Here is a 27,464-nt window from a genome sequence, read left to right as displayed (position 1 = left end):
AATGATGCTCATGCGTTGTTATTCCGTAGGACTTATCCTGTAATTTAACTGCTTTGTCTCACCTTTCAGCCGAAAAACAGCTTACAAAATAAGCTGGTTGGCTTTTGAAAAATATAGACACGCAGAATATTTTTTCAACGCCTATCCACAATATTTCTTGTACAAGGATAAAGATGCAAATATGCTCGATTTTAAAGAATCTATCTAATACACGATTTGACACCCAACCAGTTGGACTAATTTTTCAAATCCTCACAAATTGGCACCAGAGATGGCTAGTTGAGTTAGTCGAGCTCAATGTCCTAACTGTGGGAAAAACCCCTCTTCAGTTTCTAAAAAATATCGTACAGAGTATACCCTATGTAGTACAAGTAGGTATATTTATATTGACTCATTTATTATATTACTAATAGAAACAATTGCTCACAGAAAGTGACAAGACAGTCGTCGTCAGACGTGGCAATGAGGAATTCGGCTTCAGAATCCACGGAAGCAAACCAGTCGTAGTGTCAGCGATCGAACCCGATACCCCGGCCGAAACATCGGGTTTAGAAGTTGGTGATATAGTAATAGCTGTTAATGGTAAAGTTATAAGTCAATTACTGATTTTTTTTAATGAAACTTATTTTTTGTTTATTATTGCTGCAGTAGGTATTATTAGAATTCATAAATTTGTATTTCAAATATAATTCGTTTTAATACAAATAATGTCGCGATATGCTGAATGATAAATTTTAATTTGGAATAAAGTTATATGCATAGGCTATTTCTATTTATTTAAAATCAGTTATAATACGTTCTTTATACTTTAATTGCGCCGCTGTTTTATAACTACTAACTATCTGCTCATTATTTTACAGGGATCAATGTTTTAGATAAGACTCATTCTGAAGTAGTGAAAATAGCTCATTCGGGATCAGAGATACTCGAATTAGATGTAAGTGTATATAAAATACTGCATTTGATATAGTAGTCAAATATATTGGTATACCCAATTGTCTCATATAAGGTCCCTACTATATTTTTACCAGTATTATGTAATATATTTGTATTCAATTAGTTAAACTACTATTTAGTACAAAACTTACATATATTTAAAATCATTATTTTGTTAAATTAATACTTTTTTTGTTGTAATTTTATACTAGACATATGTCTAGTAGAAATAGCCGTAGAAATGAGCCGTTAGTTGCATTAGCGACAATACGTATATATGGAGGGCTTATTTTTATTTGTAACATTGATGTGCCCATAAGACACATCAATGTTACAAATAAAAATATTCAGATACTAAATAATAAAAGTAAAGTAATAGCTTAAACTCTCTCTCTTTGCATTGTAATTTTAGGGTCATCAACCTGAAATTGTACCCTGAAACCGTGCTCAGTTTAATAGCCCCATTTAATTATCACTATACTAATTAAAATTCGCGTTAGGTGGCAAGAACATGCGAAGTGGTGGCGTCATTAGCTCACGAAGGTGGACCAGCAGCTCTATACTCAGGATATCTATGGCGAGCAGCGCCAGTCAGACCTCATCATCCACCTCGTTGGACCCGAAGATGGTTCGTCCTGAAGAGGGACAACTGCCTTTACTATTACAAGACAGATTCGGTACTCATACTATATTTTTTTATCATTATGTAACCAAAATTGATTTCATTTCGTTTAAAGTTTATTCTGATAACAGTATTTTTTTTTTGTTTTCTGTTTGAGCTGTTGACACTAAGATAGTTGAAATTACTTTGGTACTATTAGAAAACAGACTCAGTACTCAATTTCACATTATTTTTTTAAGGTTATGAAACCTATATTGTATGTCTTATCGTTTAATGGTTATTCTGATAATTGGATATTTTTTTTAGTAACTTTCTATTTCATGTTGTTGATAAAAGCACCGAAGACTAGTATTGGTCCATACTGTGCCGACAGTGTTACTCATATACCTATGTTATCGGTATGTATTGTCAGGATACTGTACTGAATTCACCAGAAATTGATTACTAGGTTTTCAGAAATTGATTACAAAAGGTTTCTCTATTAAATAATCCGGATTGATTGTAAGAAATCTGATAGATATATACTTATATACTATAGTTAAATTACATACAAGTCTACTTGACTATATATTAATAATCCCATGTCATTTCCCGACTCGAAGACGGTCCCATTGATTGTAAGAAAATCATTTATTCAAATAAACTTACATTGATAGATATATACTTATATATTATTACTTTACATTTTTAAGTTTAAATGTGTGAATACAAACCACCAATTAGCACTAATTCAATTAAATACTCAAAATGAAAAAATATTGAATACATAACCAACTGGTTAAACAATTAATAAGAGACGTCAGTATATTACAGACCAGTCCAACATGTTCACTCTGTCATTTCAGCCATCACTGCGCTCGACCATATTTTAGGGAGCCCAATGACGACCACGCCGCCACAAGTCGCATTTTAGACGTTCAAAACACCAGTTCTAGCGAAAATCAATCAATTAAATCAAGAAAGCAATGAGAAAATACAATATTATATCATATATTTTATTAAATTAACGCTCTTATTTATTTCCAGAGTATACACCCAGTAGGTGCACTAATGCTTGTTAACTATCAACTTACGGAGGAAGAGGGAGGAAGACCACATGGCTTTCGATTACAGCGCGGCGGCGGTACAAGATTGCAACTAGCCGCTGACACAGCGGAAGCATCCGCTAGATGGCGCGCTGTACTCGCGCATGCAATAGACGCTAGTAACCAGGTAATTTTATTAAAAACTAAACAACCATCCAGGTTTTACACGAATATAAGTTTAAAACAATCTAATCAGCTGACTAAAGGTCAATAGGACTAAGGAACCTTGTTCTGACAATTACAATTCAATTTAGCCAAATAGGTACAGCCTTTCTAAAATGATGAATGACTTGCATACGTGCGGGTTGTTATTTCTCTCTCTCTCTCTTATATAGATTAAGATTTATTATTTAATAATATTGTAATAGTAGCACATTTCATATGAAAAAGTAATGTATGTAATGGCTAACATCTATTTACGAGACTAAACACTAATTATGCTGTCTGTTATTGCTGATAGTGCCTATAAACAACAGATGGCGTGCATTTTTGGCACCATACTTAGGTGATTTTAATACCATAAACTGGACTTAGTCGATCTAAAAATGAATTTGAATGTTTGGAATAGAATTGTGGAGCGTCTGTTTTCTAATAAAAATTGAGATACTAGTTCAACTATATTTACTTCGTTTTTATATATTACTTGGTTTTTGATGTTGAAACGTGTATTAGTGGGTACATTTTCTAGTTTTCTTTTGTATGTAATTAATCATGTTTGTAATTGATATATCATAATGTTGTGCATTGTATCCACAATATATTTATATGACCGGAATAGCAAAAGGGGGCAATACTATTTTGCTAAAAATAATCTTATCACGACAATAAAAATCTAAAGTAAAGATTGGAAAACTTTGTCATATTCCGTTTGTGTCATATATATGATATATATATATATATATATATATATATATATATATATATATAATATATATATATAAGTCTTCTTAACATCAATGAACAAATATCACGTTGAAAACATCGGTTCTCGTCCCATCACCGAAAAAAAACTTAAGTATATTTTTTTAGTCATAATTTTTAATTTATACGTTGATTAGTCAAACATATTATTATAAATTCGTAATTATCTAAGTTTATGTTCATTAGTACATATTTACAAGTTTAGGGAATATGAATTCCGCATAGGATTTATTTTATAAATTTATCTTAAAACTAGTAATCATTCTTTTCGCCCATAAAAAAAATTATCGTAGCAAAAAAATCAACGGCACGCGGTGTTCCCAGGCGGTCACCCAACCAAGTACTGACCGAGCCCGACTTTGCTTAACTTCGGTGATCGGACGAGAACCGGTGTTTTCAAAGTGGTATGGACGTTGACAAGCATTTTGTTTAAAACTTACATGATTTTAGCTACGAATATGTAATTTATTTTTTCACTAATATATGATATTATGTTATAATAGTTTTTTTCACAAAAGTACGCGTAGTCATTATACTTACTTATACTACAAGACATCGAATAATGCTTTAATTATTTGAATGTAAATTATTATTCTTGTTTACAATAATGATATGTTTGTGCTAGCGTGACGGCTGGTTAGAAGTCACAATGAGAAATATGAAGTTGCCGCCTTCGTCTATACCACGGCCTGACTGTTTCGGATATCTGATGAAACTGGGCTCAAAATGGAAGTCATGGGCGAAGAGATATTGCGTGCTGAAAGATGCCTGCTTGTATTTCTACAACGATGGAAACAGCAAAAGTGCATTTGGTACGTTGTCCATGTCTATACTTTTATTATTATTGTAAGGTGCCACCAAATTAGGGCCCTACCTGTATTTTCTTCTTCGAGGCATTGTATTGAATGTTAGTATTCCTATAATGATGGAATATCGTGTCCGAGATATTTCGGTATAAAAATATCCTTAATAAATACAAATATGTGTTCCATGTAGCATAAGTTAGCTTTTAAAATAGCAATTGTCGCTTCGGTATGCTTTGATAGGTTTGGATCAATAAACTGCCATAGTACCCAAATAAACCTATACTTGTGTAGTAAGGCACTATATTTAATTCAGTAAAAAGAAATTGATATGAAATATATGTACTAGGTGTATAAATATGAAACCGGACTGATTTTTGAAAAAAATTATCGTTTAATACTCTAGACACATAGGGGCGATTTTATTCGAAATATTTTCCTTCGTTAGCTACACAAGTCTCCCACCTCTCGGGCAATTTTCGAATTCCGCGGCGGACGAATTCTTCACCTTTTGACCCGAACCAATTTTCGACCCATTTTGACACTTCTTGAAAATTGGCGAAGCGGTGCTCAGACAATGCGTGGCCCATTGATGCGAAAATGTGATAGTCGGATGGAGCAAGGTCTGGAGAGTAGGGCGGGTGGGGTAGAATCTCCCAGCCGAGACCTGCGAGCACTTCTTTTGTCGCATTTGTCCTGTGAGCCGGAGCGTTGTCGTGTAGCAAGATTTTTCCCTCGTGCCTTTCCTGCCATTCCGGGCGTTATTCAAGCAGAGCTGCGGTCAAACCTCTCATTTGTTGTTGATAACGAACCTGGTCGACCGTCTGGCCAGGCTCGAGCAGTTCGTAGTACACCAGACCCTTCTGATCCCAAAAAAGGCAAAGCATATGTTGCTCTGATTCACTTTGCTGATTTCACCGAAGTACCTGGATCAACCCAACCTCTAGGTCGCTTAGGATTCTCGAAATAGATCCACTTTTCATCTCCAGTTACAATCCGGTGCAGAAATCCTTTCCTTTCGAACCTGGCAAGGAGCATCTGACAAGTGGTTTCTCGCCGCTGTATCTGTCTTTCGCTCAATTCATGTGGGACCCACTTCCCGAACTTGAGAATCTTTCCCAACGCCTTCAGGCGTTGCGAGAGGCACGGTTGGGTCACGCTGAGTTGCTCTGCAAGCATCTTCTGTGTCTGACAAGGGTCTTCTGTAAGCAGCGCTTACAGCTCTTCGTCTTCGAACTTTTTTGAGGGCCTTCCACGCGGTTGGTTCGTTACGTCATACTGACCCGCTCTAAACTTCTTGAACCACTCAAAACATTGTGTGCGGCATAGGGCATGATCGCCGTAAGCTTCCACAAGCATTTGGTGACCTTCCTCGGCGGTCTTGTGTAAAAAAAAAACAGAATAAAAGATTTCCCCGCTGAACCTCACTTGACGGCATGTACCCAGCCATTTTCGGCGGTAATATAAAAATTATCTAAATGCAAAAGTGGCGGCTTTTTGATTGGAACTCGTAGTCGGATTCCTCAACAATAACATATAATAAGTTTCAGCACCGTAAGCAGACCACAGCGATTTTGGCGGCACTTTTAAGAAAAATCCGGTTTCATAAGTATATATTGTATAAATTAATTATTGCTATTAAAACATGAAATTCCTTTATTATCATATTATATAAAGCATATATAAGTACTGAGCACTATAGTAAGGAATACCATACAAATAACAGTGAGGTAGCACTTCATAAAAAGCTGAAATTTTTGAAAATGTAAACTATTTTTGAGCGCTTAAATCTCTGGGCTCTAGTTGTATTTGATAGTCAACTCTTGAGGAAGTTCATATACTATAAAACATAAGACTACGACCCTTAGCAGTTGAGCAAAAATAAAAAAGATTGAACACTTAAATTAATAGTGCGGCCGTGTAATGCGATGCTATACCGGATGTTAGGGAACAGGAGTGCTCAGTATTCCTTTGAAATTATATAGCAGGTGAAACCTCGAGGCATAGATATGCCTCGAGGTTAAGAATATAAAATAGAACAAAACAATTGAACCTCAATTGTTTTGTTCTATTTTATATTCTGCTCAACTGATAACATATTTGAACTGTGAATAATAATCTTAATGTGACTCGTTTTCGAATAGTAGATAAAGTCATTTGACGCCCGTACGCCTCATTAGTTGCTATACCGGAGTTGTTATTTTACGTACTCTGTAATTTCACTATGCTATATCTCACACTCCAACAAAAGTTACAAAGAAGCTGATTTGTGTATGAAATAGTGTGTAAATAGAATAACCACTAAAATGTATGTTGTTTATCTTAAAGCTAGAACACTTACGGTGTAAGCACAGAGAAAATATATATTTGAAAAATAAAACTTGTGACATTTTACGATTATTAATCTATATTAGGTGTTAATGTTGTGATAAAGAGCTTGAGTAATACAAATTTGCAGCTAATTTTAGCATCTTGAATATCTCTATTTAGCCGTGTCGGCTTGTCATACTGAATATACTGGAAAGTATTTACGACATTAGCATTAACTGTCATTATAAGGAAAATGAACTATTATCATGCCTTTCTTTATAACAATATGATAGCGTAATCTATACAATGTTTAATGTATGGAATGAATAAATTGAACACATTTTTACGTACAGAATGCTACTTTTTATGCGACAAGTATAGGTTATATTGTACTAAACATGAGAGAATAGAGATGTAGAGATTTCTTTAATGGAGCCCATTCAAAGCTAAAAGCATTATTGGTTAATGATTACAATGCTACTTGTTTTTTTTCAGGTATGGCATGTCTTCACGGGTACAGGATACAGACGTGTGCGCCAGGCGGCAAAAAATACGCGTTCGAAGTCATGCCTACAGAAACCAAACAGCGGCACTTCTATTTCCACACCGAGTCAGAAATGGACAGAAAGAGGTAAAATGGACTGAACATTATTGATTAATTTCCTTAGACTTCGTGTTATTATTTGACAGCTAGAGAAAAAAGTGCTACTTATTGGTACATATTACATATATCAGGATTTTAAGAACATTTTGTAATCTAAATAAGTTGATGGATTTTGATTAGAATTTGTTATATTTTTCTTGATATAATTATGAATCAGTTATATATTCTGTAATAAATAATATTTGGAAACTTAATTTGACAGCCCGAATTCTGTTGCTTTATTGCATCCAATTCTTTAATTTCTATATTGTAAGTACATTTTATACAGTGTACATTTTATCAGAGGATCGTAAAGTTTAAAGTTCCTGTACCTCATACCATCGAACTTTATTTTATGCAATTGTAATGGCAGATAAGCTGACAGCCCACCTGATGGTAAGTGGTAACCATCGCCTATATACTTGAATAGCGCTACAGACATCACCTTGTTGTGTTACGCCAGAGATGGACATTTTCCTTATCCTGTAATTTTACTGTCTTATCTTAATCTACACACAGCTTACACAGCAAGCTGCTTAGCAAACTGAATAGACAACGCCACTACACATACCATGTGGTTGTAGCCCATTGAATGTATATACTCTATCCTTAGGAAATAAAAACCATCGCTCCCAAGAATATTTTTTAATTCCTGTCCCTGACGGGCCTAGGCAGCGAACTCTGAAAAAGGGTTGGCACAATAGGTCTATGTAGGTGCTACAGATCTAAGCACCTAACAATAGCCTAAACCCCTCAATAAAGAAATTCGCTTATTAACTGAAATCTCAAAAGATTTTTACAAAAAAAGCATTATTGTTAATTTATAAATACCGCTAAAAATTGAATTTAAATTCTCCTACTGCCTTATGCCTTATGTTTTTATCTAATTTCATGATATTTTATAAAATAATATAGTCTACATTATATATTTTTTTATTCTAGATGGATGGCCGCTTTGGAATACTCTATAGACCGATGGATGAAGGCCGGTTGACGACGACACATCACTCCAGATGATTCATTCGACGTCTAAATAATAGTTTCATTAAATTATTTTATTTTATTTTGTTTTCCGTTATTTGTACCTTTTTTACACACAAGCTTACAAAGCAATGGAATATATTTAAATTTTATTTTGGATAAATTATTTAATATTTTTATAATGTATGTATTTCTTATATAATGTTGAGGAAATATTATGTAGATTTATTTCTATCAGAATTGCTGAACTTAGGTAATATACCTATTGTATACTAAGAATGTAGAATTATTTATTCACGAAAACTATCAATATTTTAAACTTGTTATAAGTATATTATAAACACATAATAATAAAAACAGTAAATCACTAAAACAAGATAATTTTACATAGTATTTTTAGGATTCATATATGTACGCTTTGAAAATAATATAGTATATTATAAATTATGTCGCTGTGGTTAACCTACTGTTTACCTGTTCGTAGAACATTTTCGGTCTGTCTGGTGTATTGTCTGTGTATCTTAAGTATTTACATCAGACACCTATAATTACTCCTCCGATCGATCCACAGTCCAATTTAAATGGGGATCTAAATTACAACGGCCTGAGCTGACCCCTAGCAGTGCCCTCAGACAAAAGTCATATCCGTCAGGCGAGATTTGGCCTTCAGCCGCGCCATAAGTCTTTCCGCAGGTTTGAAGTGCCATCTATACTCGGCCCCTATCGTCCGATGAACAGCATTAGAATAGTCCGAAAAAACTGACAAAGAAGTTGAAATTTTATTACCACGTGACATGTACAGTAAGAATCGTCCAAAATGTCTACTATGCGCATACTGCGCTGCAGAAATGTATTATGTATAATACAAGAATGTTATGTCGAAATTGAGCATTTAATTTATAAATTGCGTTATAATATAAAACTTCATATATTTTTTGAGGGATAAAAATACGCCATTGATTGCCAATATCTTCCCAGGTTATTAGCTGTGGTCAAGTATTCCTGAGTCGTGTCTCTAAGTATCCTTAACTGATTTTCTTATCCTAGCTAAAAATTGGGTGACTGGTGTATTTCTTAATTATCATCGTCATCACTCATCCACCGTCCAATGATGTAAACAAATCTCTCCCATATCATGTGACAAAGAACGGTCTGGATCACCGGCATCCATAATTTTTTACTAACTCAATAATAAAATATACTTAAATAGTACTATTCCAAAATCACAAATAGATGTATTATTATATATATGTGGGCCGGTGCTGGCAGGGAGCCGGTCTAATTCCTTGCCATCAGATATGTTGAAGTGTAAAGCAATCATATATAGTAATATTTACTAAAAAATATGATATTTGTTAATAAAATTATTTATTTAAAAGATTACGTTACAATTTTAGTAAAATGATATTTTACAGATAATGTATAATGTAACGACGCATCGAAACTTTAAAATGTTTAAAAGCATAGCTTTATCTATGTTATTCTAAATAAATATTTAATTAAAGATATATCATATTAGAGAATTAATAACCATGTTATAAATAAAGTTTTTTTATACTTAATATGACTGATAAAAATGAGACTAAAATATAAACGTCGAATAATGAAGAGAGATTTGATGGAAAGTATGATTATGTATATAAAAACAAAATCGTATGAATATTGAAATGGATTAATTGAGAAATATTAAATATAGTCTTATCGAGAGAAGCTGAGTTTGACGTTAAAGTGCTAAAAAGAAATGCACAATTACCATTAAAAAACACGCAAGTAAAGTTTGAATGCGAAAAATTTCTAGTAATTACATTAGAATAGTTTTATAGTTATGTTAGTAGGTTAGATAGATGTTTAATTACTTTGTCAAAATATTTCAATCGTCACACGTAATATAATTGTTATTATAGAAGAAAATATTCAACATTTCATTTATTATAGCACATATATTGTAAAACAGAGATAATTATAATATGTATAAAATTGTTTCCATTTAAACTAATAAAGTTTTAGATAATTTATTGAATATTATATATTTATATATAAAATATATTTAAGCCGAAATAATATTCCTATTACAGTAGGTAAATATTAGATGTGGAACGTAGATATTACTATTATAAAGTATTTAATTAAATGTATATGTCAAAGCATGGTAAGCAGTTCATAATTGATATTAGATAGTGATTTTTTTATTTGATTAAAAGCACAAACTATGAATCACAAATAATTAATCATATTATCATTATTGAATAACAACTGACTTTGTCTTTCATGTGTAACCCTTCACATTTCTATAATCGCTGTCAGTGTTGTGACTCTCTTAATACTTTCCTATTCATTTATGAATTAAGCATGTTTTTATGTAATTTTAATGTAAAATTATTTCTTTATCACCGTTGTATATAACGCTAATATTGGAAGGGTTACGGAAACGTATATTTATAGTAAAAAATAAATTATAAAAATATAATAATGATTATTTGTTAAAACGTATGATTCAGTACTATTTCCCCTTAGAATGTGGTCCATACTAGGTGACTTAAAATTGTGCATTAAACTAATAAATAATAGATGAGTAAAATTCATGTTGATGGTATGTATATAAATAATCAGGTAAAAGCTCAAATATACTTAAATGATAAAATAAAAAGACTTGAAACTAAACAAAATCTATATAAATGCTTATAGAGTAGAAATGTATATTAGTGAGTGTTAAAATTATAGATATTAAAGTTATCGAAGTTTTGTTTAGAGTATCTACACACTTTGAAATCTGTGGTTACGTCGGAGCAAGTGAATATCTCGCTGTTAACAGGATTTGTATGCCATTTGATTAGATTCGGACGAGTCGATGAGATTACTGTTCCGATATGGCTACCGATTTTAGGGTCGTGTGTGGTGCTTTTAGATTGTCGCAAGTTTATAAAGTCACGTTATAAGAATATAGTATTGTGTATTAATAATTCATAGATTTATCATCAGTAAAGAAATAAAATAGATACTTATTAATGTGTTCAATAAATAAGTAATCCACGTTTGAAAGTTTTTAAAAGTTTATTTAATTTTTAATATTTAAACTGGTGCCAAATATAAGCGAATTCGTATAACAAAGATGCCACATTAGATTAAGTTTTAAATATAATTTTTATGCACTGTTAATTTTATCGAAATTCTATGTTTATATTGTAAGAAGGTTTATTGAGAGTATGAAACATTTGGGACGAAGAAAATAATTTAACGTCTATGTAGACGATTTTTTAAATATATATGTGACCATATGTATAGATTTCGTTGTAATAAAGTATTAAAAACTATCGATATTATTATTTCAATATATGCCCATGTAGTTAAGTTATAGTTAAGCTTAGCCCAGCAAAACTAGGCATTATCTTTATATTTTTATTTTGTAAACAGTATTTTGTTTATAAGTGTTGAAGGGACTTATAGCTCTATTTTTTATTAGTTCCTATGTGTATGATACATTTTTTTTAGGATTTTAAGTTACGGAACTATTCTCTACAAAGCTAACCCAAACTTAAACTTAATGTAACCAGATAATTATGTACAAACTGACTATTTATACGTAAATGCAAAATAAATCGTGTTATTTTTTTTATTTTCAAACAATAATTAAATATCAACTTGAATTTTTATGCTTAAACGGTTTCTTTCTAAAAGAGATTGAAGCTATTGATTTGTACTACGTACATGTAATATTCAGTAAATAGCTTTTAGAAAGTAGGCAACCTATAGTGAATGTTAGATCTATCACAAGAAATATAAAAATATTATCTAAGTCATGGTTTTTATAGATATATTTATTAATTAACAACTACAAGTCAAATTCATGACCCACGAATTAAGTCGAGGGCGGCGTTAATTTACACGACTTATAAGCTACTAACACGAAAAATAAACAATTCAGCGATATCCTTCCCTTTTTTACTGCTTCTAAAGAAAAAATGGGCTGGTAGAAGGCTTCGGTTGGCGGCGTGTGGGGAGGGGACGCCACGGGAGCGCTACTGCCTGCCTCTGACGGCGCGGGCGCGGTAGTACGCGCGCTCTACTCCCACCAACCGCGCGCTATCTGCGCATACGCAGCCTTTGCACAGTGTTGCCATACATAAAAAATCTACAGTGATATGATATACGTTCCAAATTCAAAGTGGATTACAGTGAATAAACTTAGACCAGTGAATTAAAGTGACAAACCCCGTGTGGACAGGTGATACAGATATACCGTATCTACTTGGAGCAATAACTTTTTCGCTCAACAACACCTATTAACTGTTTATGGCCTGTATAGTGCGTCTATTGTAGTGTGGAAGCGTATACTAATCTATTCACCTGTCTCGACGCTACCTTCTGCGGTTGGACTGTGAAATGTGACAAAAAATTGCAATGAGCTTCTATTGTTGTGCGGACCCTTCGTTTGTAAACTTTGTGGGTTAACTACCTGACTACTGGAGGGTTGAATTGGACACATCTGACGATCGATCGAGCAACTCGTCTCCTTGTGAGTTCTATTTTTTTATAATTGGTAATTTAATACAACGGATGTGGAATAAATTGGGTAGACGGGGTGCGCTTGAACGTCGCTACCTGTTTTGTATGGTCATATGCTTGATAGATGTTTGTGTGTTCATTTACTGTTTTTATAGCAGATGTTACCGGAGTGGAGGAAATTAAACAATTCTGAGAAGTAACGGCTCTGCGGTTTACACCATTGTTCTATAGTTTTACACCGACGTTTACTTAACATTTCCTGCTACTGTGTTTCGCAGTAATTATCATGTATCATTGTATTCATTAAGATGAAGATTTACACCTTTAATGTGTACCTAACGACTACAATATACGTGTAGACGTACTTATATATACACGTATATATAGATAGCCAACAATGAAAACTTGTACAAATTACAGATGTCTTATATTGGTATAATAATTCAATTAAGTTGACAATATCTGTATTTCAATTATTTTATCAAACCGTGTGTGTAATTATTACAGTCATTTTAGTTTTTAAACGGTATTATTATTTTTTATATCAATTAGCAATATATGTATACTCATATTATCTGGATGCAACTTGTTAAGTTCAAAAACCCCGACTCTTCATTTTCAGATATTTTACAGTTTATAGTTATGCTTGCCCTTATTGTTTGTAGTTTTCATTTTTCAATTTCAGCAAAAGGATAAGTAGATACTTAGACAATATACAGTTCCTGAACTTATTTTATGTAACACCAAATAATTGACATGATACAGGCACGCAAAGACTAGTAGGTATCTGAGTATGCAGAACTGATGGTCGCTGATTCGATTTCAAACATATTTGTAAATCCAATATATAGTTACTACGGGTAACTACCTATTTATATACCTGTTTACAAAAACAGTATTAAAGTATGTCTATCAGTCATCATAAAGATAACACGTATATTGCTGACACTATTTAGCAGCCTATTAGTCGGCTCTATATTTTTAGTTTAGACTAAGAAGATACGGTAAGAGATTCATATAAAGAGAGACATATAGAGATGAAAGTGCTGAATTGGTATACCAATTTGTTTCGTTCATACAGATACAGAAGTAGATACTACTGCATGTTCTATGCATAAACGATACAAATATACAAAGGAATTTAAATCAACCGCTAATGTATTAAGGTTTAAAATTGGTAACGAACAAAACGGTTTCCTCGATCGGTAGAGCAGATCACTACATAAGGTAAAATTTAGCCTTCCAGCCTGTCAGTTAATAGATTCCAATATCCATTACCTACCAAAAATTCTACTGATTGTGTATTAAAGTTTGTGGAATCTAGATGCTTTAAGCATTTTTGTTTTATATTGTATACAAGGAAAGAGCGATTTTACCACGTTTTGTTAAGTCACGACTTTCTAATATTTCAATAATTGGATAAGCCATGATTACGGCCAGACTAAAAAAGTATCAGAAAAGTTGTAGATTGTGGGTAGGACATTATTCTGTATTGAGTAATGAAATAGCAAAATTAATTTCAAAATATAAAAATGGTAGTAGCTAATTAACAACCTTAACGCAATATGTACTGTGATCATTATTGATATAATCAATACTTCAACAATCTCAATGTAAGGTACATTACAATAGGTGACATACGTTTTTTTTAATATTGTTGATGTAAATAATAACGGCTCAATAATGTTAGAAAAAAAAGTATATATAAGTTCTTAAATCTCAGTCTTCCAAATTCTGTTAAATTGAGAGATAGAGGCATCGATTGGAAATATTAGTTGACAATAGTTATTATGGAATTAATTAATGATCGATAACACTCAAAGTTTAATAGTCAGTAAAATTATATTTTAGGGTGGACGAGGGTGGGTACACTATCGAATTCAATCAAATTATTATATTCGCTTAAGCGTAACACGATTGGTATTCTTATAAATCAGATACATTAAATAATATAATTTACGCATAAAATATTCTACAAAAGACATTTTATAATGTATGTAAATCAGATCCGCGCTACTAACTACATATGTATTGGCACATCATCGTCGAAACACTATGATATGCCCATTTTGTTGCAAAACTAATATGGATTTTATTACGATCCTGTTGATTTTTATTATAATTCAAACACATTATGTCGTTGAATAAAAATGCGTCATAAATTATGAACATAAACCTATTATAAAAATTTAACTAATCGCTGTCTGTAAGTACATCATAGATAAACCTAAAAATAACTATAATAGTGAGATTTTATCAACATAATATAACTGCGCGATTGTACGCCTTTATTCCTGAAACAGTTTAACGAATTTGTATGCTGTTTTCACTCATTTATTTCGGTAAGCTTCACCTAAAATCATGTGGTTATTTTATACTAATCGGTTTACAAAAAAAATGTTATAGGGGTACAAATACGTGGGCTCAGATAGTTAATAAATAATTATGAGGACAATATTTTCAACTTTATGTCTACTACAATAACAGTAGAGTTGGAATATGATCTGATTGCTAAGTAAATAGTAGTTAATCTTTACCATCAGTACGATAACAATAATCTAATCATTAATGTTTGAATAGATTATTATCATGAAACCTTGCGGCACCGAAAATGAAACGCGTAATATTGAGCCATAAAAGTTATTTGCCTGTAGATACTGAATCAAAAGTACGTAAGAACTTAAATTTTATGTTCTTTTACTTAATTATTATGACAAAAATGGTGACCAACTACCTGATGGCAATCGGTAACCACTATATATATCCATGAACAGCAACACGGGCATCATGCTATCATATGACTGATACTACTCAAGCTTTGCCATTACAGAGAATTAAGATATCGTGTCTCTTAACTTCAAATATGACTACCTAATCGCACGCTATAGACACTTACAAAGCAACCTGGTTGCCGGCAGACATAGGGCAAGTTGAGATACCCTCGCAGACTTTTTACAGTTTACCTCTATTCTCTATTATCAACCGTTTGTCTGCGACATGGTCAAGATTGAATCGAGATAAAAATTAGCTTATTTCTTTTTGCATTTAAAGTTAATATATTATATATTAACCTATGGCAAAACCATGCTGAATTATGAATTGGTATAGCCGTTAAAACGTGAAAATAAAATAAATAAACATATTGATTTTCATTTATTACATAAGACAAATTAAAGTAACCCCTTCGAGAGCAAAATTCTATAAAAAAATATAGTTCTGTCCATCTCAATTCAAAGACTAAATAATTTTTGCCTACATATTCATTTTGGCTTTAATGAAACTTTGAATATATTATATAATGGTAAAAAAAATGTTTTCAGGAGCATAAAGAAAACATAACTTTTATTCAAATAAAATCTCTCTTGGTTCTGCAATCTACATCTACGTGGCCTGTAGAATAAAGAGAATAAGAATTATTTAAAGATTTATTCGGATTTCGAAACCAATAAACAAGAAAATCAAACAATTGTACTAAGTACCTAAACTTTTTACGGTATTCTGTGAATATTAACTACTATAAAATAAAAATAGTAATAAAATTTAAATCATTAAGTATATAATTACTTGAGTACTAAAATAAATCAGCCATAGTAACCACACCACTTCCTAAAAACAGCACCCAACTTCAAGCTTTCAAACTTTCAACCCTACTTCAAGAGTAGGTACCTCCTATACCTAATTTATTTTCGAGTTTCATATTCAACGAGTAACGCTTTTGTTTAATATTGAATGCATCTTATGAAACTATTAGAAGTGAAGTGAGAGTTATATTCATCTGCTTGCATAATATGAAGATCACCATGAAATATTCAGTGCGAGGTAGTAAGAACATGTAAAAAATCTTTACGATTGCTCATGGATCCCAATCCATATATTTCAATACATTAAATACTAACAATATTTACATAATGAAAATAATTCGACTGATTTTAATTTTTTTTTACATTTCATGATAATTTTACTATATACAATTCGATCACAAATCATTATTGTAACATACGTACCCATGTTAGTACCTATTATAAAGCATTTAAAGGCATTTTGCAAATCATCCTTGTACCTATTCATCTTTACCCTGTGCTATTTGTCACATGTCAGTCTATGAAATCAGTGTTTGTTAATCAGTTAGTTAATCAGTTTTCAAAGAGTCCACAATATTACTTATCCACCGAATTTTAGCTTCAATACATACTTTATTTTCTATTTGCGATGACTTGGTTTAACTAGATTCAGCAAATAATATTTTTACATCTGTAATATTAACAATATGTGTATTTCTGTATCCGACAGTAAACTTGTAAGACTCTCAAGTAGTTACTAAATTACTTAAACACCTGTGTGTTACAAGAGAAATGTAAATTACCAAACAGACGGCTTTAAAATATTCCTTTTAAAGTTTTATGTTATTGAAATGACCAGTATTACATCCAGAGACCATTGCTTACTGCAGCTTGTATACATATTCATATCTCTCAAGTTCTTGAACCAAAAGCGAGATAAAAGTAGTTTTACTGCTTCGGAGCAAGTAAGATGGTAGAAACTCGATCAAGCGTTACCGTAGAGTAAACGAGACAGAATATAGAAAGCAAAGAGTGTGAGCAAGAGGGACAGTAAATCAGAAGGCTTTTACGGTAGAGCGAACAACGCAGTGAAATGTGGGCCCGCTTGCCTTCTTTTTCGATCTCGCTTGAATAAATTGATTCTGAGATTAATCTTTTGTAGATGCTTTAACTTATTTATTTTTTGTTTAGTTTGTATCAGCAAAAGGTTTCATATTAGCAAGTAACTAGTGCTATTTTTAGTGAATAATTAATACTTAGAAGTATGTGTTTATAATCTACAATTAATTATACTCAAAAATATATTAGATAGTTGTCCCACATTACGTCAATTCTGGTAAAGGTGTCTAGATCGGGAATACAATCTTAATTTACAAAATTTCATTCAAATCTATTCAGTAACTCTATATAAGAGAGAACTGTTAAATTGGTACTCAAGATGCTTTTTTTATATTAATACTAAAGTACAATTAACCTAATCATAAAGAAATCAACTAGCATAGTATGGACATGGCATAAGGAGGAGCAAAGATCATGTTCAAGAATAATTCAATGCGATTGTGAGTTTTACAATTAGGTGATCAAAATATAAGCAGGAACATAATTAAATCACATAAAGTCGCAGACGCCGGAAACTTTATGAAAACATTCGTATACACACCGAGTAATAAAATGAAACGTCAGTTTTATTGTCCCAAGTCATTATAGTTTAGATGAAAATAGTCAGACCAATCATAAATCTTAGAATAGAAATCTTTCCAGAGTCGTTATTAGTACAAATAAACGGTGTAGCAATATGGTAATAAATGTATCTACAATATTGACAATAATTTCTACTACGTACAAAAAATACATATCTTTTATTGAAATTCGGTCAAAATTTTCATTTTTGATATCACCTAATTAAAACTGATTTCCATAAACTTAATCTGCCCAAAAATGCATAGGTTGCACAGGTTAATTTAGTCAAAATAGAATATATAGTATTTATTACACGCATATTAATTCATAATTATGTTTTAAATGAAAGTTCTAAAAGAACATATATATATATTACTATTTTGACATATATTTTTTAATTTAATGATAAACAAATACCGTTGTCATTAACATGCCATAATAATGATTGAATCCGAAAAGCCAAAAATTTGGTAATTTAAGTATTAAGTTACAGTCTACATTGTCTCATGTCTCTATTATATATACCAATTTTGACAGTATATCTAAATAATCATCTCTCCTTTGGCTATTACAATATATTAAGTAACCTTAAAATAAAATACTATAAAAAATACAATTACTTAGATTGTTGAGTTTAGAACACGAATAGAAACAACAAATTTAGATAGGAACTACTTGAAAGAATCAGATTTGAAGTTGATTTTTAAGACAAAAATGTTTTTTAAGAAATATATATTAGTAGTATACTGATAAAACTAAATAGTAGTTATCGTGAGAAGATTTACTGATGTATTATAATTAGTTAGTGGAATCAAAGTAGAGCTACTTCATCAAGTATGTTTCTCGTTCCATAAATCTAAATGAATTAAAAGAGCAGGTGACCGTTAATTAACTCACAGTTCAATATATCTATTTTCACACTTGGTCGTTACGTGGTACTTAATTGAATCTAATAATAGTATTGTAAATCCAAACTATTATTTTAATTTTAAAAATGTAACTTTTCACGACTAAATAAGTATATAAACGATTGAACGGATTTAAATGAAACTTGATATGAAGATTGTATGATAAAGACGGAAATAGACTATATTCTAGATAAAAATATAATCTAGAAAGAAATGAGATAGGAGATGTAAGTTTGTGGAGATCTAATGCCGTGTTACAGCCAGTATTGTATATTTTGAAAGACCTTATTGTTAGGTGTTCTAAATATATCTAATTAATAATGAACATTAACTTGACCTCCGATGGACCTTATTGTTTTATACCCTATATTATACGTCAATGACATAACCAATCAAATCTGTCCTTTTTAGATCACAGAACTATATTCTATGATAAATAAGCATAGTGAATGCCGGAGGGCAAATAATAATTAGTATAATAAAACAAAAACTACTACTATCAAAAGCATCATGCTAATGCCATTTTTTGTTTTCCTTTCAGATGTTTTTAAAGCGTGATGTCGGACAACGGTGGAACAGTTGTATCACGGGCTTCTACACCACGCCCTGTTTCTGATACACCCGTCACTGCACCTTTACGATCCAGACATGATCAATTTCTCACAAGTTCTGCAGATAGAGCCCAACAAAGACCATCTTCTAATGGAAGAAATCCAGGCAATAGTTTTGAATCACCCCCATTACCCTACCATCGACAGATGACATCTGGTTCCTTATTAACAGCGTCCCATCGAGAATCTTCGGCTTTTGTTCCTGTAGTACCGACAAGATCCATACATCCCGTCATTTACCCTAATGAAATGCATCCTGCATTAATACCTTCCGAAATTATGGAACGAGAAAGAATATTGGATAGAGATCGTACTGAATCTGCAAAGGGATCTCCGGATAGAGCAACAGCGAATTTCCCAAAACGGAACTTTGATTTAATGGCTATGATGGTTGAAAAAAGAAAAGAAGTGGCCCTTCGTGAGGCTGCAGCGGCTATGCTACTGCCACATCATAGAACACCATCTATTGATGGCATGATCTCTGATGGATCAACACAATCCCCAATATACGGTCCACCAGGTGCATATCTTGGTGCACCAGGTCCATCCCCAACAACGCCCGGCAGTTTCAGTTTTCCCGGAGCTGGATTATTTCCACCTGGAGCAGGCCCACATCAAATGCATCCTCACTTAGATCGCCGATTGCTTAGAGCACCAGGAAGAGCGTCAAGACCTAAAAAACAATTCATATGTAAATTCTGCAACAGACAATTCACAAAATCCTACAACTTGCTCATCCACGAAAGAACTCATACAGATGAACGACCATACTCCTGTGACATTTGTGGAAAAGCATTCCGAAGACAGGACCACTTACGAGACCACAGGTATGTAATTTTGTATTAAAACACTAAAACCTATTCACTGTGACTAATATAATTATGACATAAATTGTATCTGTTGTATAGAATATGAACTTCCTTACATTTTAATTTTCTACAACACTGATTATGGTATAAAGACCTAATTTATATGCCCGTAACAGGCAGTCGGTGTAAGTCAAGTTGCAGATGTGAAGCCAACTGTGGCTGCATCCGCCCGGCTACTAGGAAATGAAATATTTATAAGTCTCTCGATAATAGTGCTAGTTTCTCGGAAATAAGTCTATCTTGATTAATAGTAAAAGGTGGTTGTACTTTCCAACGTACGAAACACGGCCATCAGTCTCGAAGCATGTAGAAAAAAATCTCAGGGACATCGCTGCGCATACCATTTGCTGAGCAACGGTTGAGCTATTGGTCAGTTTTACTGATTGTAGATAAGAATAGGATGATATACAGGCGTTTCGGTTCAATTATGACAGATAGAAATGAACAGATTGACTTTTTAATATATTATCAATTTGAGATGATTTTATTTGTAAATGAGTCTTATTGACTTGTTTAAATGCATGTACTTACATTTTATTTTAAAGTAATATTTAAAAAAGATAATTGTTTAACTGTAAAAATACAATAAGTATAGCTAAAGGGAAATCTTGCAACAAATGTTACAAATGCTGATCAATAATTATATTCCATATTAAATTGGTTTAATTTTATAAATATTTTTGCTACCAATAACTTGAGATTGTGTATCCGAATCTCAAATTATTTGTAGCGAAACAAATTTTATTTAGCCAAAATCAAATTGATTTTAATACCTGTATCTTAACAGGACATAGCTACGTTTTGTATGTGAATAGTATAGTGGACATAGCTAGTTTTGAAAAGTGTATCCAATAACTAAATACTATTTTAAAATTCATTTATCATTTAATTACAAACCCGTTTTCAATCAAGGTAATAAATAAAGGAATTTGTATTTTTATTCCATCATAATCATCATCATTGTTATTAAGTGTTATAGGTTTCGGATGCAAAATTATTACCGTCAGTATAATACTACTTTATGTCGTAAATTACAATTTGTGTTCTATAGAAGATTGGAATTGAACGAATGTCTATATGGTTATAATATTTGATTAACAATTTTAGATTTAAATCAAGAGTTACTAAATAGTTAAACACTCTTTACGACAGATAGATCACGAGTTTACTACTATCCACTTTTAAATTATGTATTTCGTAAGTTATTTCTTTATTTTCTTCTTCATTTTTAAATTCACATTTATTTAACTGCAACTTATTACTCTTACTTTTAAAAAATCTAACATTCCATAGTGATGCAAAATTCTAACTAAAAAATTCTAACTTTCATGATAGTGTGTGCACGTGGATGATGATGATGATATGGAAAACAATATTTACTTTACATTTAATTATTATTAATTAAACCTATATTTTAACAAAGAAGTAGCGATATACTGTAGCAACTATTCTAAAATGCTTCAGGTTGTAAATGTCGTTTAGTTCCCATCAAATAAAAATAGTCATAAAATTAACCATAAAAATATCGGCAGCCTAGACCGATTTTGAAGGAACCGACTCGGACTATTCGTCTCACATTAACTTACACGTTTCTTTTTTTACTTTTCGATCGTAATTAGTTTAAATTCTGATGACTCATCGTATTCTATTGGTGCCGGTTTGGTAATAGAAGTTTGTACGGTCCACAAAGCTGAATTTAATGGAACGCCTTTCCTCATGGAAGTAGTATTGCTTTTTTAATTTAGAGGGCAAAGCAACTTGATTCTGATGCCAGTAAATTATACAATGTATACCTACTCGTTATTTACTAAAAAGCCTGTAAATCATATATATCCATTATTATAATGCTTTTTCAATATAATATTTTATATTATAATGTGTGTTAGTTTTAGACGATAGTACAAAATGATTTTAAATAATAAAATAAAATATCACAATGGAAGATCCTTTTTAATGGATTAGAGACTATTTGTAAATTTATTTTGAGCATTATAACAACTTTTTAGTTTGTACACTTACCAAAATCCCTATTAACAGCTATGACATTTTTAATTATAGTTATTAAAGTTTTTATATTCCACAAGGATAGACAATTGGGATAATTTTATTAAATTATTATTATTTAGTCTAATAAACTTTCACTGCTGACGGTATAGACTTTAGTTCTTTTAAGGCAATTTAATATTTCCCGTTCAAATAATTTTGCGTTATCATTGTAGAATTGCCAAAAGTCATTGAATAAGTCGTGAGATCGTGACAAAACACTTACTTAGTTATAGCTTTAAACGCCAGCATAAAACGGTACAGGATAAAAACAATTGTTATATTTTCTATACTAATATAATGAAACCAGGACGAAAATGCGATCAATAAATTTTTTTTTTTTAATAATTTGTCAGTATAATTTATATATTGAACTACAATATGAAACTAAAATAACTGATTTGATCGTAGATGCTATTTCGATGATAATACCTACTTATAAACCAAATCTTGTTTTTTGAGAAACCTACAAAAATAACTGTTTTAAATTATGCATTTAATTACTTAGAAATACTCATATAAGTTTTCAAATTTATATTTGTAACACCATAGTAAAATACTGATTTTTGAAACGTAAATCAATGGTGCTGTAATGTAAATCAATATTTAATTAATTTATTTATTTATTTATTTACATTGTACTAAGTGAGCTTTACAGTCTCCCAATATGCCCACTTAGGAAAATAATATACAAAAACACACAATTATAAACACTAATTACACAAGGAAACAAAAAGAGAAAAAAAAACAATAATAATAATAATACCTAATCTCCATATAACATACTAGATAATAATAGATAATACAATATGTCTTATATTTTATTAAATTAAATAAAAACTAAGAAATCATAACTGCATATAATGAAATTTCTTTAGATCTATAGACCTATCAAAAAATATTTATTACTTTATAAATAAGTATATGCACCTAACTAAGCAAATAACTTGAAATGGAGGCACGGCGGTAATGCAAAGGTTCACTTACTTTTTTGTCGCATGCATTATTACGTTATGATTGCCTTTATAATCGAGATGCATCGCACAAAGCATGCATAATGCCATGTTATTATACCCTGTGCCGCAATTAATAACTCCAAGAAAAACCTACGCCTTTGACCCATCAAGGACAGACTTGAACGCTTATTTCGTTATTCTGCGAAGCATTTAACAAAAACCATGGCAATTTTTGATACTCGACGATGGCTGTACGTAATAAAATACAAATAATATAGAATTATAAAATGGATATGAATATGTAACAGGCAGTTACTCAGTTTCATTACATAAAATATACGGAAACTTTAATTACTTGGTCTTATCGAAAATTGAACGTGAGATGATCGATCTGTAATTAAAAAAAATTAACCAATGGCTTTCAAGGAATATTTATCAGGACTAATCTATGTATGGTATAATTACTTGAATATAAAATATTATATACTGCAATAGTAACTTTTTCAGACAATTTCAAGTAGGTAATAACAGCATGGTGTTTTATTCAATGCATACTTTAAAACAAAGTAACTAGTAATATTATAAAATTATCTTTAACACTCATTCTTTAATTACCATATATATCGTAGCATGCTTGGGAACTACAAAAAAATATATATCTAATATCCAAAGAGCTGTGAACGTCTGCCAGAACGCATCTGTAAACATTTTTTTAAATCTGTAAATTTTTTTTATTGTGTTATTAGAATCTAGATACTTTCAGCCAGATTCACGTGTCTTTGAATAGCACCTAGTTATGTGATCGTGGTCTAATGATTTACTCCTCCGACTCACACCCAAAAGCTGGCAATTTCAAATTTGCCTGACAGCAAAAAGAACTTTGTGTGTCAATTTAAATTTCTGACTGACAGTACGGTTAAGGAAACCCCGATAACAAAACCAAAAATTAATCTGAAAGACGGCGGTACAGTCTCACCTGCCATATTGGATTGAAGAATGTCCAGCGAAATATGGGCAGTAAAGAATTGCATTTAAAATGACATTGATAATTGACAACCTTTTGGACTATCCCATCCAGGATAACAGTCTTGATGGTATGTCTTTTTACGTAGCTATAATATTTATAACATAGAGTAGACGAGTAGAATCAACAAACGGAAATTCTGATCTTCCCCAACGGTAATGACTACTAACGCTTACATTTTTATTACTAGATATAGTTACAACCAATCAACGGTGCCACAGAATTCCGTCCATTAATAAAAACTCGTTGATAGTCGTTTTCCATCTCAAATGAGATGTGGTCAAACATAAGTATACAAACAACAACATTTACACCATAAACCTGTATTGAGTTGCGAGTTATAATACAACTACGTACCGCCATTAATATAACTATACCACAGACACGTGTAACATGTTACACTAGTATCATTAATTTTCTACTGCAAGATAGGGCAATTTCTTTTAAGTAAAACTGGTCCCTATTACATTTTGTGGAAGCACATTTTACTATAACTCGCTTTATGCACACTGTAAGTGTCTGTGACTTATATATTTTATATTAAATTAATATGTATGATAATATATGTATGTATGTATACATACATATATTAAACATAATTAATTAATAAAGTTATATTTAGATACAAAGCGATTTACTAATAATTTGCTTTCGCTTAGAAACTTTTTACTCATTAAACTAATTAATTGTATTGGAATATAATTTTCATATTTTAATATTTCTATAATAATTTATTATGTAATTGTTTTTAAAAAAATTTATTTTTTGTTAATTTTTATTGATATGTTTATGCATAGTATATACATATTCATAACTTCATAATGTTATATTATTCGTTTGTTTTTTTTTTTATTTTTGGTACAAATATGTGTATAAATATATCGCCACGTTTTTACCGTACCGAATTTTGCGGTTCTATTACTATACACAAAATTTTTACTACACTTAATATAAAATGTAAATATAAATATTCTTTATTGCACTTAAATACATTTGTAAGTACATATATCAATTACAGCTAATGTTAACAAAGGAAGACTTATCTCTAAAAGAGATCTCAACCCAATAGAGCGTGGCATAGGAAGTGTTGAGTGGGTTAAAATGTGCAAATTATATTTTTTATGAAAATGTCAAAATAATTAAAACTAAACATAAAAATATAATGTCCAAAATACAGATAATGACTATATACAGACTAATACAATATACATAAAGATAAAAAAAAAATATATTAATATATAATATGTACTTGAATACCTAAACAAAAAAAATTGTATATACGATTAAATTTGCTAATTGTGCAACGTATGTCAGATATGTAATGTCGTTTCATAGATTTCCAACAATATTACACGACTATTGAGTACCTACCATAAAAATGAGAATGTGATATCATCTATATATATAAAAATGAGAATGTGATATCATATAGAACTGAATACTAAAATATTTAAAACATATACATAGTAATATAGACCTTACAACCTATGTACTTAAGTATTTGATTGTCATAAACCAAGTGATCATGAATTCACATTAAGCTACCATTATCGCATACTATGGGCGGCTATTTTTAAAATTTCAATTGAAATCAAATGATTTACACAGGTTTCTGCAGAAGAATTTATTGTTTGTGCATTGAACATTTTATCTCAGACCCCATATGCAATTATGATTCGTTCGAGACCACATATAATGGGGACCGGCAAACCTCCACCCGCTCGTTTTGATCGCTCAAGGGCCCATAGCAAAAAGGGATATCAAATTAATATTGAATCCATAATAAATCAAAGCGGGCAGGTGGACTTGGTCGCAAGAACAAGAGTTTTCCCTACGGACATCTTTAGAAATTATCGTCTTCAAACCAATTGGTCGATAACATTGGCTTCTCGAAGCTTGTTTCCGAAATATATTTAAATTATAAGGAATGTGTTATATTTAAATTGAACTTCGATAATTTCACGGAATTTATAACACCCGGGCAGTCTTGTCATGCAAACATCCAGAAAGAATAACCACAAACCCGTATTTCTAATGTAGTATTAATGAATACCAAAGAAAAGATAAGTATGCAAAATATTTAGTAATTAAAAGTAGACAGAGTATAGACATGTGGTCGTATTTAGGTCATTCAAAACAGGAAAATTTACCCCGTACATATAACGCAGAAATCGAGACATTACAGATTCATTTCTAAAATTTACATTAATATTATCATTAACATGATTATTCTCATTATTTCAACGTTATTTATAACGATACGTAGTAACAAATATATAGTTATCTGTACGAGTTGTTCGGCAAATCAAATCCATTTGTTGAGAAATAGTCGAAATTGATTGGTCTAATAGCTGTGCTGGTTTCTTCTACATACGTTGTACCTCCGTTTGAAATAATCGTGACCGAGGTTGTAGAATAATTAGCCAGAAACGCCGTACAAGTCCGTTCGTCGATTTCACAGTTTCTTATTGGCTTTTGAAAGTTCTCTTTGGCCGTTCTCGGTAACTGTTGCGCAATTTGTTTCATATACTCAATCCATTTCGACGGTAAGGATGCTGTTACATCCTGTGCACCTGCGACTGTAATTGTAAGCAATATCGTAACCAAAAGTGAGTTTGGTTATTAATAATAATTATTATTAAGTAGATAAACAGTGCTGTCGATCGCGCCATAATCTTAAAATTTACCATGTATGTGCATGTTATGTGTCATTTTAAAAAGATGAATATAGTCTCTTTGTCATCAATCATCGAATTAATAGATGCACTCAATATATTTGTCAAAATAAATAAAATTGTCAAGAATCATAAATTTCTTATTAATTTAAAATGAATACATTGTTTTTTTAATTATCATTAAAAACATATTTAACGTTATCTATAAATTTTTATCTATAGATTATCGCCTTTCATCAATCTTGCATTTTTTATTTCAAAAATATTTAAGTTTAAAAACCTAATTTGAATGCCTTCGCTATCCGTCGAACGATATGGACAGGTAAAGGTATTA

General features: G+C 31.3%; 2 protein-coding genes and 1 non-coding gene across 3 annotated transcripts in view; 2 read left to right on the top strand and 1 right to left on the bottom strand.

The window, feature by feature from the left end:
• Nucleotides 1-8,409, top strand: part of LOC131851315 (uncharacterized) — a gene marked incomplete at its 5' end in the record, with an annotated part of 45,840 nt that extends 37,431 nt beyond the window's left edge. The window contains 7 exons of the mRNA XM_059201802.1: nucleotides 430-582; nucleotides 861-937; nucleotides 1,437-1,613; nucleotides 2,585-2,770; nucleotides 4,190-4,376; nucleotides 7,173-7,308; nucleotides 8,263-8,409. Of these exons, the coding sequence (XP_059057785.1) occupies nucleotides 430-582; nucleotides 861-937; nucleotides 1,437-1,613; nucleotides 2,585-2,770; nucleotides 4,190-4,376; nucleotides 7,173-7,308; nucleotides 8,263-8,314 (968 nt within the window). The remainder of the gene's footprint in view (nucleotides 1-429; nucleotides 583-860; nucleotides 938-1,436; nucleotides 1,614-2,584; nucleotides 2,771-4,189; nucleotides 4,377-7,172; nucleotides 7,309-8,262) is intronic.
• On the bottom strand, nucleotides 3,864-3,982 carry LOC131851416 (5S ribosomal RNA). Its single transcript, XR_009357885.1, has one exon. It is a non-coding gene; the product is annotated as a 5S ribosomal RNA (ribosomal RNA).
• A 3,923-nt stretch (nucleotides 8,410-12,332) lies between the features above and the next one.
• LOC131851370 (protein bowel) overlaps nucleotides 12,333-27,464 on the top strand; it is a 32,123-nt gene continuing 16,991 nt past the window's right edge. The window contains exons 1-2 of the mRNA XM_059201862.1: nucleotides 12,333-12,814; nucleotides 19,494-20,390. Coding sequence (XP_059057845.1) covers nucleotides 19,510-20,390 — 881 coding nt within the window. The 5' untranslated portion in view covers nucleotides 12,333-12,814; nucleotides 19,494-19,509. The remainder of the gene's footprint in view (nucleotides 12,815-19,493; nucleotides 20,391-27,464) is intronic.

This window comes from Achroia grisella, unplaced genomic scaffold (genome assembly GCF_030625045.1).
Source record: "Achroia grisella isolate CSIRO2021 unplaced genomic scaffold, CSIRO_AGI_Agris_v1 utg782, whole genome shotgun sequence".
NCBI lineage: Eukaryota > Metazoa > Arthropoda > Insecta > Lepidoptera > Pyralidae > Achroia > Achroia grisella.
The sequence above is the reverse complement of the archived record's forward strand: the minus strand, read 5'-3'. Positions and strand labels throughout refer to the sequence as shown.